Source organism: Hippoglossus hippoglossus, chromosome 6 (genome assembly GCF_009819705.1).
Source record: "Hippoglossus hippoglossus isolate fHipHip1 chromosome 6, fHipHip1.pri, whole genome shotgun sequence".
In the NCBI taxonomy this organism is placed as follows: Eukaryota; Metazoa; Chordata; class Actinopteri; order Pleuronectiformes; family Pleuronectidae; genus Hippoglossus; species Hippoglossus hippoglossus.
Window position 1 is genome coordinate 23,592,936 of NC_047156.1, and position 18,131 is coordinate 23,611,066.

The following is an 18,131-nucleotide window of genomic DNA, read 5'->3' on the forward strand; positions in this document are numbered from 1 at the left end:
TTGTTCTTACTGTTGCAACCACTTCCTAATTTCACTTGTTTTTTAATGGTCAAACTGTCCTGTGGGTAAAAATGGCAAAAGTTTGTAAACACTGATGACTTTCAAAATAACAAGGGCTTCATTTCATTGAAGTTCTTACACAGTTATGGTTGTCGTGTGTTTGGAAAATATCCCAAAAGGTTAAAATGTTTGTGAGATGGACTGCAAGATTATAAATTTCTTATGCCTTTGGTGGCATTTAAAGTTCACTGCACCCTATTTCAAAATTACAGCACCCAGACTTAAATGAAAAGTACATGAGTCAAAACCAGGAATGAAAAAATTGAGAATTTTATTTTCAGTTTGAGACAGAATGTTTTAGAAAGTGACAGACAGCATTATGGAAAGAGGAAACAATGGCGAATGAAAAGAAAACCACAGGGTGTTTGTCAAGGAGCTGAGGCTGGTGTGGGGTTGGTGACGTGCTTAACTTTCATGGTGATTGGCTTGGAGACGAGGTAGTTGCCAAGGGTAGCAGAGACCAGGTACCCGGCCATGATTGGGCAGCTGCTGAAGTGACGTTGAGCCAGCATGTGTTTGTGCTCAATCCCCTGGATGAACTCTGCCTCGTATGTCTGACCACACACACACACACACACACACACACACACACACACACACACAGTGCAACAGCTGGAGTTAAAATAGCATGACCAGATGGTTTCACTGTTTGCTCAGACAAACATAATGAAAACCCTCCAAACAAAGTGCCACAGTGGCTGAGAGATGAGTCTACATGTGTGAAGTGAGTGTAAATGTTTCTTTAGACAGACCTTGTGAACGTCTTGAACCTCCAGGTGAGCTGACGTCTCTTCTTTGGACAGAAGGATGCAGTTCCAGGGGCTCCAGTCTCTTTTATGGTCCCAGCGGGTAAACACCAGGTTGTAGAGGTCACTACTGGTTTGGAGGGCGGAGCAGGACGCCCAGACCACCTCCACCAGGTACTGCAAGTCCTCCACCTGTGAAGACACACACATAGGTTACAGAGTTGGTCTATCCACAATATAAAAAGTGTGCAAAGATAAAAAATGATCTGCTAAAGCACTAACTAAAAGAGTGAGATCAATAAAACACTCAAAGGCACATATTAAAGACGACCTGCAGCAAGAAGGGGATCTTGGCATTGTCACTGAGCCGCTGCTCGTTGTCTCTCAGCCTCCTCAGCATATTTTTATAGCAGGAGAGATCATCACGGGCTCCAGATATGTTGTTTAGCCTGGCACAGTCTCGGCACTGACCACTCAGACGGGACCTGGCAGTCGGGCTGAATTTTGCAGAGCTTCGGTAGCAACGACAGCTGCGACAGAGGAACAGGTCGTTCTTCATCTGGCAGGGATTCTGAGGAACCTGGGATTGATTTGAGATTGTATTTAGATTGTGTGTTTATATTCAATTTATATTTAGGGGTGTCCAAAGCATGATCTCACACCAGCAGGGGTCTCTACTGACCTTGAGCAGTTTGGCCACTTCAGGATTAAATGCTGGTGTTCTGATGTACTGGAGGAACAGAGTGCTGATCCTCTTCCTTAGCCCCTCCAGATTGGTTTTTTTAACACCCAGAGTCATCAGGTCCACTTCTCTGTCAATCAAATCCACGATGTCCCTGGTCAGCTGACACTCGTGCTCCTGCACATTAAGGACACAATCATGCTACAACACATGATAGTGATGCTCATTTCAAAAACAAGAGCTGAAGTACAGTGATTTCCGACAGGCCATTATAACACCAAAGCAACAAAAGAGAGTGTAAGCGCACAGTAAGAGCACAAGCAGGGTGTATTTAAGTGCAAGTGCAGGGCTTTGAGGGAAACCATTACAAAATCTGAGCGTGAAATCAATAAGTGCTGCTCTCAAACTGAAAAACCATGCTCTTGAATAAAGATAGGGAAAAACTTGTAGAGTCAGTCATCCAGCCCAATGAATTTTCTCTGATTCATTTGAGCTCAGAGTCTGTGCTGCAGTAGTTTGTGTCAGCCTCTCATTGTGGGCTTTTCTCTGGAAGGCACAGAGAGCTTTTCTACAGGAAGAGACCATGTCTGCCTTAGACTAGTGCTCATCCTGGGGAGTGTAATGTTAGTTGTTGAACAGCGGTGAGTGTGTGGTACCTTGACGTCGTGTTTGAGTGTCATCAGAACGTGCAGTCTCTGCTCCTGGCTCACAGCGGGCAGGTGGATGTTGTTGTACAGTTCTTGCAGCTCTCTGGCTCTGATGGTATGTTGACTGTCCATCTCGATTAGTCGACCGTCTGCCGCTCGCCACTGATGAGGAGCCCCTGACTGAAAAGCACAACCGTTGAATGTACTGACAATATCACTAATAATATTGCTTGTGTCACAACTGCAACTGCTTCTGCTACAGCTACTGAAGATATCATTACTACTATGCTTTATTACAAACTAGTGCAGTGCCCATTCTAAACATATCTGTTTGTATTGAGCTGTTTGCTTGGCTTGTGGTGATGCTTGTTGCAGCTTTCTTTTTTGAAAGGCTTCTCTTCTGAAACTGCAGTAATTGAGCTGACCTGCTGCACACAGAGCTGTTCAGCTGTTTATTCAAAGTTCAGTGAAAGACTCAGGATGCCACCAACTGGAAAAGCTGTTGTTGTGATTGAAAATGTCACCTATGATGATAAGTACCAGCCCCCACTGCTACAATGCGCTGGTCGGTTTATTGAACGAATAACTTCTCCAAATCGCTCCAAATTTGACATTGCACTTCCTTGGGCCCTTAAAATGCACTAAAGATGAATGTTATGTGTTCCACAGACAGAGGAAGATTTCTGGATGCAGTACAGAGACAATAATGTCATTTATTGGTGATTACTGCTACTGTACTTCTACTGGCAGTCACTACTGGTGCTGCTCCTCCTATTTTTCTCCTGATACAATTGCTAACAGTCAATGACTACTTTTCTTATAATTCAATTTGTGATAGTGTTAGTAAGCCAGAACTACTTCTGATACTGGTAGTACTACATCTTTTACTACTAGTAACTGCACTGCACTGCTTCTACTCTTTCTCTCACTCCTTATCTTCTACAACTTATTCTATTTCTCCAACTACACCCACAGCTAATTTCTGAAATTCTATGTCGTAAAATGTATTAATGTATAAAGAAAAGTCGTTTTTTTGCTGTGTGCTTTAAATCTTAATCATAATTTGCATATTTGACCCAGAGGGCAGTGGTCAACCTGCTCTACCAGCCATAGCCCCCCCATTTAAGAACCTTATTTTAAATATTTTATATTTTACTCATTTGAGTTGAACGAGACTCAGAAAGTGAAACTAAAATTTAAGTGCATATCTAACTACACATAAAAACTTCTTTGGTTTGATTGAAAAAGTCAGGACGGGAGGAAGAGCAGTGACCTCTGACCTTGTCCAGGAATTCCCTGATGGTTTTGTCATAGTTGTTTTCCTGGACGGCGACGTGATGGCGTCCGATGGCTGCGATGAGCTGACTCTCCTTGTCCAGCAGCAAGCAGAGAGCTGCCTTCCTCTCAGCACCTTGCATGGACGAATTGATCTTCTGCTCCTCCTCACACCTCCACTCTGAAACACACACAAGTGCACACACAAGTGCACACACACAAACACACGACAAGACAAAACACAACATTTTTCATTAACATCACTTTCTCCCACCTCACACACAGTGCATCCTCCCCTTTCCCCACGTACTCTCCAGGGCGTGGTACAGAAGATTTAAGTCTTCCTTCCTCTGCGGGTTCATCCAGCGTCGCTGGCGGTCTATCAGCTGCTCCTCCTTCTCCTCTGTCCGCCTCCTCTCCTGCAGCTCCAGCCAGTTCAGTCGCCGTTCCCGCTCCCTCCTCAGCTGGTCCACCACCTGCCAGGCCATCCAGCGCCGGACATACGACTGCAGACAGATCACCTGTGTGGGTGACGAAAAGGGAGTCATGCCATGAACAACATGAAACTTCACCACTAGATGTCACTAAATCCTGAACACTGATCCTTTAAGTGTAACATATTTATTATTAAAATGTATAGCTACATTTTCATTGTATGTGTGTAAAGTGCACATACTATGGATTCATGTTTTTTGTAGGACTGTTATGTGTTACTTTACTATCTCAAATCTACAATTCATGCAAAAAAGAAAAAAAAAATCTGACCCTAGAAACTGACTTGAAAAACATTATTCATGTAGTGGGCAGCTGTGGCTCAGGAGATCAGCGGGTTCAGCGAGTTCTGCTTGCAAAAGTGTCCTTGGGCAAGATACTGAATCCCTGATTGCCCCTGATATCTGTGCCAGCAGTATGTGATTGATGTATGATAGAAAAAGTGCTGCACATATATGCACTGTATGAATGTGTGTGTAAAAGGGTGATTGGAAAAACTGTTCTGTAAAGAGCTCTGAGTGGTCATCAAGACTAGAAAAAGCTCTTTATTATTATAGACCATTTACCATTTTTACAAAGAAGTGGGAATTGAATTTTGGACTCCACTTTTATGATTAGACTGTGCAAACTCTGTATTTATCCACATTAAAATCAGTGTGAAGGTGGGAAATCATTTTAACATAACGAATCATTTTTATGTGAAATTACTGAAGGTTGAAAATCCTTTACCCTCAAATGGTCAACTTTTACAGAGCTAAGGAAAGTAGCTTTATTTCTGATTGAGTTTGTGTCACATCAGTGTATGCCTGTTTGGTTAGTGTTTGTCATTGGGATCAAGACATTTCCAAGAATTACCTTATGTAACCGCCAGACGGGGGTGGGAAGTAATAATGTACAAACACTTTGTTACTGTACTTAATTCGATTTTGTAGTTATTTTTTACTCTGTACATTTCAGCACAAATATCTATACTTTCTACTCCTTATATTTTCAAAGCAGGCTTGTTGCTTTTGTTTTAAGGCCTTTTGGGGAAATATTCATTATTTTACGTTTACTTGAGTAAAGAGGTTGAATCAGTGCTTATACTTTTACAGGAGTCATTTATGAAGCAAGTATATTTACTTCTACTCGAGTAAATAATGTGTGTACTTTTAATAATAATAACTTTATTTGTATTGCAATTATTTACACGAGTTTACAAAGTGCTTCACACAAAAGTCCATGGCAAAATTAAGATTTGATTATAACCTCTGCCGCCAAAACTAAAACAGGACTAGATTTATATTTTTTGCTCGAGTAGCAGTGACAGGATTTGCTTGTCCATTTCTACAAAAGTTTAGTCCAGAACATGGTATCTCTAAATCCATAGTAGTGAATACTCATGACGATGTACAGGAGGAAACATTTCACACAATTTTCATGCTCTCTTTTCTACATTATGTGGAAAATAAAACACCATGTATTATGTATAAAACCTACAGCTCTCAGCCTCTCATTGTGCTTCTCAGCAGCAGTGATGTAGTTGCCAGGGGTGACCAGCTTGTCGTTGATACAGGAGACGTAGCAGCCGATCCCACTCATCTGGGTTGAGACACTGACTGGACACTGCTGTACCTGAGACTTCAGCTCCGCTGTCTTGACAGAGAGACAGAAACACACAAGACAGATGAGTTTCATCTAATACAGGTAACCATTGCGGGAAAAAACATCTTAAATTCTCACCAAGTAAATCTGTGGAAATATTGATTGAATCTTGTTGTTTGGCCTGAGGAAAGATTAACTGTCTTCCCTGCAAACAGACTTCAATGTAAGCTGCTGATATGGATGAGCGGTGTAATGCAGGGAAGCAGAGTGGCGGTGAACAGCCTGAGGCCAGAGTTTAGGTCAAAGGCTTCAGGCTGTTAATCAGGGTTCACTGCAGACGAGCTGCTGGGTAACATTTAGCATTTTTCACGCCTGTGGCACAGATTGATGATGCTTGAATAACATGAAAAAAGCAGTATGGACTTAGTCGTATATTTAATTATCGATGACCTTTTAAAGTCTCATCTCAGAAAGGAACAGTGTATGTTACATGCACCAGGCTGATTGTTAAGGGTTAGGGTTAAGTGCCACTTTATAACATTGCAAGGCTACAAAAACAGCTAAAAAGCAAAAGAAATCTCAGTAAGCAGAGATTCATTTATTTCCTAATGGATTCTGACTGACACGTGTCCAACTGTGATCAACATAAACCTCTCGTGTTTGAATCGTCAGAGTAAATGGGAAAAACTGAGCTGAATTTTTTCACAAATAAATAAATAAGATCAAAGGTCAGAGAGGGCTCAATTTGAGCGATCTACACACATAATCTAAAGACGTCCAAATGCTCTTTCGCCAGTTTAACTGCAGAAAAAGGATCCTGTGCCAGGTGCAAGGTCCAAAAAGGTTCATTGGTATTTTGAGAGTAAGATGGGATAAATAGATGATTCTTCTGGGAGACATAGAGCAGCTATAAACAATTTTGATATAAGATTGACCAATAATGTTTTCAAGAATTCATTTGTTTCCCTGAATTACATTGTTATAGATGGAGTACCTTGTGAATGGTAAATGAACTGTATTTATATAGCGTTTTTCTCGTCTTGATGACCACTCAAAGGGCTTTACAGTGCAGTTTTTTTAACATTCATCCATTCACACAATACATTCATACAGTGCATCTATGATCGGCACTTTTTTTCTATGAGGGGGAATTTGGGGTTCAGTATCTTGCCCAAGGACACTTCGGCATGCAGATGAGGAAGACTGGGATTGAGCTGTCTAGTTAGACGACGACCGCTCTACCCCTGTGCCTTTGATATAGCTGTGCAAAGTTCAACCTGCATTTTTACCTGTCCAGGTGTCTGAACTCCAAACGGGAAGAGAAAAAAATAACATCACAAACCTTTGGATGGATTTATGAGTAGCTGGTGCCACCTAATCCTACAGACCCCTGTTTGTCATGTTGGTTGAGGAATACTGAAGTTAACACATGCACGTTCAAATGCATCTGCTCCAGCCTGTCTACTGTTATACAGCAACAAAGTTAAGGGTCAGAGGTCTGTGATTGACAAAAAACTGTACGGGCTGCCATCACCATTATAGATATATTTTCTCACAGTAATTGTTTTTGTTCTGTTTGTTGTTTTTGTTCTGTATTTCAGGGTATTTGATTGGGTATTAGAACAATTTAAGAAAAACATGTAAATGTGACCTGATTCTCTAACAATTCTAAAATAATTCCTCTGACAACCGTGTTTTGTATTTGATGTGCTGATAAAAAAGAGAAAAGAGAAGAAAGAGAGGAGGCGGCATCATGAGGGCAACAGGCTGCTGTTCTGTGATGTGTAAAGAGAGCAACAAACAGACAGAGGTCTCTGTGGTGTGTGTCTCTGTTGATCTGGAACGAGCCGACCAGCATCATTAGAGAAACAGAGGGTGTGTGACAGTGGGATACCTGCAGGAGGGTGAAGGTTAGTGAGTTACACACTACCTCCACATGATGAAGGCACACATACACACACACACACACACACACCTACTGGGAGCTGGTGTCAAAACAATAAAGAAATAAACACGCTTTCTGATTAAGACTAAAACATTTCGTGTGATTTCAAAATTATTATTTTATGGGAACAAACACTCCATCCTAAATCACCAGGGGTTCATTCCCTGCCAAAACTGCATAGAAATTATTATAAAATTATATTTATACAGCTTTATGATGTGTGTTTGACCTTCTATGTAAAGTGCCTTGAGATAATGTGTATTGCGATTTGGCGCTGTACAAATAGAATTGAATTGTTTATTTTCCTAATTCCTAATTTCCTAAGGGATTGATAAAAACCCAGGTGGCTGGGCGCAGCTTTAAAGATAGAGGGAGGAGTTAACAGAGCTTGGAGTAGAACTGCTGCTCCTTCACGTCAAAAGAGGACAGTTGAGGTGGTTGCATCTCAATAGGACGCCTCCTGGGTGCCTTCCTTTGGAAGAGACTGGGCACGACAAACCAGGAGGACACCCCAGGTTAGACCCAGAACTTGCTGGAGGGACTACATATCCCATCCTACCTGGGAACACCTCAGGATCCCTCAAGAAGAGCAAGAAACCATCCTCTACCGGCTGCCTCCGCGTCCCGAGCCCGAATAAGCAGAAGACAATGAATGGAAGGTCAGGAGACTTAAATAAGTCATTGATGCTGTGCCAAGTGATGAGAGTAAGATGTGTACATCAACCATAACGTTTTTACACAGACAGTCAGACCTCATAGTTCCAGCGGCCCTGTTACTGCCATGTATTGAATTAATACTATTTAAAATTTGCAGATCATTTCTTTGGACTTTGGCGTTCAACAAGTACTGGTTATGATCACATTTTAATTTTGGGTTGAGCTGATTGCCAAGATGTGGGAGACCAGATACTATGACCTGCAGGTTGATCACCATCCAATCTTCACACCATATAACCTCCATTTCGAACAGTAAACCAAAATCAATTGTTGCTCTTCATCCAAACAAACTGCTTTTAACCTGACGAAGCAGAAATATGACTGGCTCTGCGGATTATTACGATGGAACTGGCTGAAGGGGGTCAGCAGGCAACTCATCAACATTGGTTCCTCTGCCTCCCTCAAATTTTCCTTCAAAGATTAGTTTGCTCTCCTAAAGATTAGTTGCCGCTAACTTTACCACACTTTAAAATGTGGTCTTCCACCATCACCCAAATGATCACCATTCAATTTCTACAAATCCAGATTTTTCATATATTGCATTTTTCATATTCATTTTCTTTGTAAGTATTTCCTTCCTCGTAGTTATTAGTCAATAAATCTCATATTTTTGTATCTGTTGTTGCCTTGTGTGTTCTTTTGAAGTAGAGAATGGAGATCCAGTGAATCGAGAAATTATGACTCTATCAAAATGACAGACAGATGATAACATGTTTCTTTACAGGTTGAGTGTGGAGGATCTAGTGGCATCTAGTGATGAGGTTTCAGATTGCAACCACCTACATACCCCCTTCCCTCACCCTCCTCTTTCCAAGTGTGTAGGAAAACGTACAGTGGCTCACAGGTAACGTAAAAATGCGACAGACTCTCTTTAGAGCCAGTGTTTGTTTGTTTTTTCATTCTGTAGAAACGTGTTGGAGCAGCATGACAGACTCTGTGGAAGAGGACCTGCTCCCGATATAGACAAAAAGGTCTAATTTTAATGAAACCAAATAAATGACAATTATAATTATTGTATTACATGTCTACTAATAGATCCTCCTAAATCCTACACACTGGACCTTTTAAATAGATAAAGCAAAGTCAGAATCAAACTAATTACTGTAAAATTAATTCTCGCAGAGAGGTGTTGCTGTGACCATCCGTCTTGTTCAAGAATCTCATTTCCACTCGCTCTTGCTCTCTCTCTGTCTATAATAGGATCGTTTAATTTGCACTTGAGTATCATGTTCTGTCTCATGCCTGAATGTGAACGCAGTTTTGCGGTAATTAGTGACCTTTTAAAACACCACACAAATCACAACTAAGTCTCCCCAGCTGATGTAGGTCTGTTTGGTTTCATGTTTTTTTAGTGACATTTTTCTATTTTTATTGCGTCTTTCCTTCTTTTAAAGTTTGACACTGATATTATTGTGATTTTTTTTTCTTTGAAGCCCTTTTCTTTACCTGTGTATCCCGGCTGTAGACGACCACTCCTCTGTCAGCTATCCTCTTGGGCAGGGTCTGGATGGCAGCGTGATGGTACTCCACCCCCGTCAGCCGGTGTCTGTATCCACCCACGAAGGCCTTCTGCTGGCGAGGACGCTCGATCTCCACCACCACCTCCTGGAACACTCCGTCATCTGGTAGTTTTGTTTGTTAGACTCATTTATTGCTTTAATGATGAAAACCTATGTATAAAACTATCACAAAATGGACTCATTCACGTTAGTGTATTTTATGTTGCGATGAACTATGATGTGACCTGCTTCATTTGCTGTGAAGTATTGTTGTGTGAAAAGATTTAATTAACATAAAATTTGTCTGGCTGCCACTGATTTGTTTTTGAGATACAAATCAGTGATCATTATTAGTTGTTTTAAGGTCAGTTGAGCATTGTATTTACATTGTTAGTGACAGTAGATAAATAATCGAGTAGACGTTTTGATGCAAACTATTAAAGGAAGACTCAGGGGCCAAACATTTTGTTAAAGGGCTGGATTTGGCCCATGGGTGGCTATTTAACTACCACTGTTCAACAATAATTCAATAAACACACACACACACACACACACACACACACACACACACACACACACACACACACACACACACACACACACACACACACACACACACACACACAAACACACACACACACACACACACTCTCTCTCTCTCTCTCTCTCTCTCTCTCTCTTTAAAGGACAGTGCAGAGGGCAGGGTGTTCGTACCTGTTTGGACTCGGACACTGATGACGTCCGGCATACTGTCATGCTCTGGAGGACGAAGGGGGCGGAGTGGATGGGTGGTCGGGTCGGTGGAGCTCATCTCCAGCCGGGTCGAGCTGTGAGGCCGGACGCCAAGCTCCATCAGGCTCTGCTTGTCCTCCACCACCCTGCCTGGAAAACAACATCAGACCAACTAGTTACAGATTTAGTAAGAAACCAAAACAAACAAACAAAACATAAAACATGATAAGAATAAACAAAAGTTTGTAACTGGTATATTAAATTGCAGCTCCTCTATTGGTCACAACAAACAGAGCCAAAGTCTCTGGAAAAACTGGGACCACAGTGACATCAACACACACATCAAATATATATATTTTTTAAGTTTAGTGCGTAAGAGTTTACAGCAGATTAAAGTACTTTATGTTGGGGCTAGAGGGTTTAAGAATGGTGTTCCTTGTCATGGGCCCGACCCATGAAGCTCATCCAGAATGCAGCAGCTCGACTGTTCTTCAACCAACCTAAGTTCACTCACACAACACTGTCCCTTCACTGGTTACCAGTGGCTGCCTGTATCCGCTTCAAGACACTAGTACTTGCATACCGCGCTGCAAATTGATCGGTTTTCGATTCCAAAAGTTCCAAGAGTTTTAATGATGTGATGTTCTCAAACCATCTTATTCTTTTCAACGGCTCTATGGTAAGAATGAAGGCAGCAGAGTCATAGGCTACTTGAGCAGTTTCTTATATAAACGAGCTAAAATTGTTTATAGATAATAGTCAATGAGTGACTTTTTCCACTTAAATCTCCAGTGTCCAGCCACTTGTTTGAGCTTTCACAAGATAGGGAGTAGAGTTGTAGGCTACTTGACCTGTTCCTTTTATAATTGTGCCGAAGTTTTACACAGAGCTGCATCACTCCTTTGAAAGTGAACAGTGAGGCAGGTCTTCTACCCCCTCAACACCACGTTGATAGGGCATCACCTTGTGTATTGTATGATGCACATAATTGACATAGGCAATTAAAGTAATTTAGTGCTGTTAAAAATAGTCCACACATGCAAAGAGAAGGTGGTTAAGTTCAATTCTGATCCAAATCTTACCCCATCATATCATCATCCTGGTGATAAATTCTCACATTAAGCTACTTTCCCCCATCCCCTAACAAAAAAAGAACAATGAGCTGTTCTTTTGAGCGGCTCTTTGAAAGGATCAGAGCCATAAGATCCAGCTTAGTGTTTCTGTAAAATAGTATGATGTTACAGTGAAACTGACTCTTGACCTGTTGGATAGAAAATGTCATCACTTCATCATGTGATCCTCAGTAGATATTTGCGTGAAATGTTCTCATTGTTAGCATGAGAACTCTTTGAGGTCACAATGAACTTAATGTTTTCCCTTTTACCACCGCCAACCGGTCAATTTGATCTCTTACTGCCAACCAGTCAAGTTGTAACAAGTCTGCCCAGTGTTAAATAATGGGTAGAAAAAGGGTTTTTGTTGAAAATTATAATGTTACAGTGAAGCCGACCTTCAACCCGTGGGACAGAAAATGTGATCACCTCATCATGTTATCCCATTAGACATTTGTGATTATTATTAGTTGTTACGAGGTCATATTTAATTGTGATTTACGTGAGCGTTTTATTTACATTGTGACTGACAGCCATGAGACAAACATTTTTGTAAGAGTGCTGATTCTGGATCATGGGTGGCTATTTAAATACCACTGCTCCAAAATAATTAATTATACACATTCATACACGCAAACACAGACATATCGGCAGTGTTCTGTCTCCAACAGTTAAGTTGTATTAAGTCTCCCCTCCTGTTAGTGTTAGATAATGGCTGGAAAAGTATTTTTGTAGAATATGATGACGTTACATGAAGCTGACCTTTGATGCGTTGGATAGAAAATGTCACCACGTCATCCTTTTATCCCAACAGACCTTTGTGTGAAATCTTGTCACAGTTAGCATTCTTAGAATTCTTTAGGTCACAGTGACTATAATGTTTTATGTTTTACCATCAAAGTCTAGTCAGTTCTGTCTTGAGTCCAGCTTGTTTGACATTTAAAGAAATCCCCTAAAGGTGAGAGGGATACTGCATTCACATGTACAGGAGGGACAGCCAGGAGACTTACCGTCCAAAGAGATCTGCAGCACCTCTACAGGAACCCTGAGCTCTGAGGAGAGGTGACACTTCAGCTCCTGAATGCTGAGACCGATGGCGAACGCCACCGTCATCACATGACCCTCTGGCACCAGCACCACCTTCACTGCAATCGCATACAGAGACATACGTCACAGTCTGTGGGTTGACCTCTGAAATCTGCCAATGTCTTTGGGGTCTGGATTTTAATTATATTAGTTTCATGAGATTAATCCAAGAAAACCAAACGTTTTATTTCTTATGAAGGGATTTTAATTGGAGATTATATTATTATTATAGATAATAGACAATGAGTTACTTTTTCCACTTTAATCTCCAGTGTCCAATTACTTGTTAGAGCTTTCACAATATATATTGCTGTGCTGTATGAATCTTCGTCAGTTTACCTGTAAACAGCACGACACTTCTGAGGTGCCTCACTGCTTTCACTTCATCCACAGATACATATATTATTTATCAGTCCCAGATTAGCATGATCTGCATTTTGCTGTTGTGGCATGTTTACATCTGGTCTATGAGTGTGTGCAGTCTGTAGATGATGGGATCGTGACAGTTGTATCAATATCTAAACAATATGTATTCGTATTGCAAATGATGACTGGTGCGTTGACACATGTATTCATCACAGTTTGCTCATAAGGATCGAACACAGAACAGCGTGGACTCACCTGTGGCCCAGCTGTCCGCCTCTTCTCCATCAGTCCCCGGGTCTCTGTCGCCCCCTGGCGGCTCTTCTGCAGCTCTTCCACCTGGTAGTGGGCTGGTTTCCGTGATGTTTTCCTCTTTGTCTCCGTCCGCTCTCTGCTCAGACATGGCGAAGTGTTAACTGAGCACTTGTTTGCTTCCTCACGACGCTGAAATTGAACAAAGAGCAGTGAGTGACAGTGGACACGGTGACACGGTGACAAACTGCTGCTCTGCCAGTCAGACTCAGCGTCTCCTGTGATCCTGTGCTTGTTTTGTTTCCTTTATTTAACGCGACTTTGACCTTCAGCATCGGGCAGCTAACACTGTCCCCTAACCTCACCGTAGTTCGCCTGCAACGGCCGTAGTTTACACGTCGCCATAGCAACCGCCACTCCCCCTACTTGCGGACAGGGGCGTAACACAAACATTTGTGGCCTATAAATGTTCCCTCAGTCCTCCCCCCCTACAACTCAACAAGCTACTGTCACGCCTTTACCAGTAACCATCTCTTCTCTCAGCTTGATATTATCACTGTTTATAGATTACTACAAACTGTTATCTGTGTCACTCTTTTTTAAAGTCTTCATAATACACTTAACATAAGATAAAGGTAGGAATCCACCTGTCTCTGACCCCTACACTCAGACAGGATGACTCATTTATTGTATTTCATAATAAAAAACAAAAATCAAGTAAGACATCCCCTAGTGTCATGGTTTATTTATACAAATAACTTGAAAAATAAGCAGCACTATAAAACTGTAAAATCCTAAAGACATATGTGGAATAGGTAGTATTAAAACTGAACCCTGCTATCACCCTCTAACTGAATGACAAATCTTGATATCAATTGTCATGTGCAATAATAACTTTATTTTAATCAGTAAAAGTCAAAATACTATCAAAAACTAATCAAGTTTCAAAAGTAATTGTTTTTTGTGCTAGAAAATATATTCAGTATTTGTAATGTGTGATAAAGATACCCTAATATTGTTTTAGTCTGTCAAACGATTGATTGAGCCCACAGCAATAGTTTACTTCAAATTTTAAAATTACAGAAAAACATGGATTTAACTTCATAGACTTGAAAAAAAGTGCGGGGCCGAGCACTTGCGAACTTGGGACCTGATGCGGCAGCGGAGGAGGGCGGACAGGGGCTGGGCGAAACGGCTCCGCGCATCACGTCCACTAATCACGCATTACGGTCCACACCAACATGTGTAGAACACACAATGACAATTTCATATAAATCGATTTAAAGTTGTAAAACAAGGCTTACTTCCTGTTAGGTGGCGCTATCATTATACTACATGCAGACTAATAATCTGAAAATCTCTTCAGGTCAGGGCTCTGATGAAGCGTGAGCTATTTGTAGCCGATTGGACAATGTACAATGGAGTTACAACAACTTCATTTTCAAGCTGATCAGTATGTGGCACTATGACCCTGAGTTAATATTAACATTTGGAGCTATTCAGGTCGGGACTCTTATCATAGGTTTTAATTGAATGCACAGTGGAGTTAAAAAAAACTTCCTGTTAATGGCGAATCAGTAAGTGACCCTGAGCCAATATTGACATATGAAGCTGTTCAGGACGGGACTCTGATCATAGGTGAGAATTTTGGTGCTGACTGGACAATGCACAGTGGAGTAAAAAAAAAGTCCTTTTCACAAATGAAAATAATAATAAGCGATAGCAGACACAAGTTAATTGCTCAACACAGATCTTAAGTTTATTTCACAAATATTATATCAATTTTTTCCTTTATCACTTCATTACTTTCCTCCTCTATTAACTCATTATTTCTTTCCTTGAAAAGTCCTACTTCCTTTTTCAATTGCACAACCTCTTTTTAAATTGTTAGACTTTTTCTGGCATGTTTTAATGTAATAATGGCTTCTTTTTTTTGCATTATCTACAACCACAGACTTTGTTGCTGTACATGTGTACAACTGTGCCTTACTACTCCTCAAAAGACTCTTATAGTCATGTGCCTCAAGCAGTTGTCTAACTGATTGTACCAATGGTGTTGTGCGTTTTCTCTTACATTGAGTAGCAGGTTGTCTCTCTGCCACCAAGGGAAAATCGCTCTGTCCCAGCTCTGTATTTGTGAGTCCAGCACAGTTTCCTTGAAGGTCCAGGAGATTCAATGAGATGTGTCCTGGGGACACTTTTTTTTCTTCTGGTACTTTATATTATTCTTAAAATGACCATTAAATGGACCATGTCATATAGAGATTGATTATAGTGATTAAATGACTGTGGCAGGGTTTGTACTGTTCTTACAGTAATAAGCTGTAAGCTGCAAGCTTTCTACTTTGAAGTTCGGCAGTGCATGCGATTCACTAGCAAATTAATGATCAAAGGCAATATCAATGCCTCTGATCTTGGCTGTGTAATAGCCTTTAACTTATTTATATTATCATACATGTAAGGAAGAAGAACAGTCACTGGAGACATAGCTGAGCCGTTCGGCCTTAATAGATGGGCATAATTCACCTTAAAAAGAATAATTTGCTACTAATATTTTCTGGGTTAATCACTTTTAGTGGTCAGGCTTCTTTTCCTCAAAAACTTGAACGTAAAAGGTTAACAATGTTGGGATTATTATACCTTAAGCGTGGCACCATTGAATGGTTTGCCTTTGGGCAACTTTGGCTATCAGAAAAACATTTAATATTAATATTAAAAAGAATGGACATTAAAGCTACCTCGGGGCACCACCCTACAAAGGAAGAGAAAAGATAGCCGATTTATTGACTAAGTCTCATGAAAGTACTAACTACAAATTTGGAACTCTGATTTATATTTAAATTAATAACTATAAGCAAAATAACTACACATGTAGTTAGCAAAGTTGAAGGATATGGAGTTCTTGACAGTGTAGAGGTTGGCAAAATCCACACTTATGCAACATTATTGAAGACAACATGTGTGTTAAAGAAAAACATTTATTGTGAAACTAATAAAAGTATAAACACACAAACTAACTAAAGGTGTACTTACTATATACAGATGTGCAGATTTGTATGTGAGTATGCGTGTGTATGTGTGTGAATGTGTGATTGTATTTGTCTAAATGGCGGCAGGCCACTATGAAGACAAAAGACCCCCTGAAATGGTGGGGCACCGTGGCTGAGACCACATGTATGTGTTCAGTTTCAAACCAACCGATGCTTCTGCCATGATCATATAACAGCGGCTGAATTTAGTGGAAACCCTGTATTTTCATTTTTTTGGTCTTCAACAAAGTAATTTAACGGCTAGTTCACATTAACAGGCTCTGCTCCTCACATCTCATCTCTGCCTCACTGTGTGTCACTCTGTGTTAGTGAGTGGGGGCGGGGCCCCGGGGCCTGTGCGTCTGAGGAGTATGGGAGCACACACACAAAGAATTCTCACTTGCGCGCATATTTGCAAGTTGCACTGCTGCATCTTGTTATAAAATTTAGTTGCACTGTCTCCAAAAATGGTCACAGCTGGTCTGGAGCCCTGTATTCTATTTATTTTCCAGTCTCCCTATATGGACAGTGACAGTATAGGAGCTTTATGTTGAGCTCCATGCTGCTATTTCAGTCTATGAGCCAGAGGAGGCGACTTGGTGGCCCCTGTAAAACTCCACTAATCTGCTGCTGGACATCTGCTGGATCCCAGAGATCACACAGCCAGCAGCAGAGCAGGAGGACAGGGCCCCTGTGTTAACCTGTCACACAGGTCAACACCACTGCCAGAACATTTAGATAATCATATCGGACTGACTGTTCTCCATAATGGCACCAACATTCACAGAATCACTTCTTGTTTGGCAATTTGTCTTCAAAGTAAAAGGACAACTCCTTTGTTATTGTTTTTTCGGTGCAACGCTTTATATCGAGCTGAATTAAAGAGCTTTTATTTTGAAAAGCTGTGCTCTTTACTGTGAAGATTGTATCGATGCTTAACAGACCTCTGAAATAAATAAATAGCACCAGCAATAACAAAACTGTTGCCTCATGAAAGGCACGGACGGTCCACTGCTGTGGGCTGCTTGCCCAGTTTTCCGGCAGCTCTCACTTAAACTCGGTCGATATTTAACAAGACAATTATCAGCTCATATTTCTTAAACAAAGCAGAGGAGGAAAAAATAGACCTGATTGATTTTGCCTTCCACGAAACCTGTAGGCAGCAGCAAACTCGTTGGCTGCATGAGTCCACGGCCTAAGCCCCAGATGCTTGTGGGATCTTGAATGTAGGATTCCCGCCAAACACGGCAAAGACCCGACTTAGCTCACACAATAGCACACGAAAACCAGCTATATTTAAGTGGCCAGGTGTCGCCCCACATGCCCGCTCACTTTGTTTCTGCAGGCTCACACCTACATACAAAAACACTAGATCAGTCTCTTCCATCAGAGAGTGCTGCTGACATACCTCACAGGTGAGTTTTTCAGAATGAAAATGAATGGCTGAGGGTGGTGGTCAGTTGAGTTAATTTATTTTTAAGGAATTATGCTTTTTTTTCTGTCTGCGAACAGTAACATAAACACTTGGAGGTGTGGAAGCTCATGCTACTTGTTTTGTTGCCATCCATTATCCTTGTTTTTTCAGTTTTTCTTGGTGTGTTTTTACTGTTTGTAATATTTACCTTTACTAGGTTCTACTTTATTTTATTGGTGTAAAAAATGTCATTTGGCATTCATTTTTGAAAAACAGGATTTTAAAAGTAGAAGAGTTTAGAAGAACAGAAGTTTAAAGCTGATAAAAGGTTACTTGAATTGGGCTTGATTAGTGAAGTTTATTCTTCAGTTGTCATGCTTGCCCCTGGACAAATTTAACATACTTGCATGCTTGGGTGACCTGCTGTGCAAAAACTACACAATGAGGAATGTAATTTGAATTCATGCATTTGAGGTGAATGGATGAAGATAGTTTT

The 18,131-nt window shown here is 40.9% G+C and overlaps 1 protein-coding gene across 2 annotated transcripts; it reads right to left on the bottom strand.

The window, feature by feature from the left end:
* Positions 1–310: 310 nt before the first annotated feature.
* Positions 311–13,604, bottom strand: iqub (IQ motif and ubiquitin domain containing). Of its 2 annotated transcripts, XM_034589084.1 has the most exons (13): positions 13,558–13,604; positions 13,199–13,384; positions 12,502–12,636; positions 10,362–10,529; positions 9,595–9,770; positions 5,382–5,537; positions 3,721–3,931; positions 3,416–3,591; positions 2,145–2,315; positions 1,489–1,665; positions 1,138–1,386; positions 813–998; positions 311–614 (listed from the first exon to the last, which is right to left on the bottom strand). In XM_034589084.1, exons 2-13 carry the CDS (start codon positions 13,341–13,343, stop codon positions 429–431), a joined length of 2,136 nt encoding a protein of 711 aa, XP_034444975.1. In that variant the 5' UTR covers positions 13,344–13,384; positions 13,558–13,604; the 3' UTR covers positions 311–428. The 2 variants fall into 2 exon arrangements, with proteins under 2 accessions (XP_034444975.1, XP_034444974.1); XM_034589083.1 differs by having other exon boundaries at positions 13,199–13,579.
* Positions 13,605–18,131: the final 4,527 nt, after the last annotated feature.

Excerpts from the sequence above, each read along its gene's own strand:
- iqub (XM_034589084.1), bottom strand. The coding sequence starts at position 13,343 with ATGTCTGAGCAGAGAGCGGACGGAGACAAAGAGGAAAACATCACGGAA. Across the intron at positions 3,592-3,720 it reads TCTGTACCACGCCCTGGAGA|AGTGGAGGTGTGAGGAGGAG; the intron begins GTACGTGGGGAA and ends TGTGTGTTTCAG. Across the intron at positions 2,316-3,415 it reads TCAGGGAATTCCTGGACAAG|TCAGGGGCTCCTCATCAGTG; the intron begins GTCAGAGGTCAC and ends TGTGCTTTTCAG.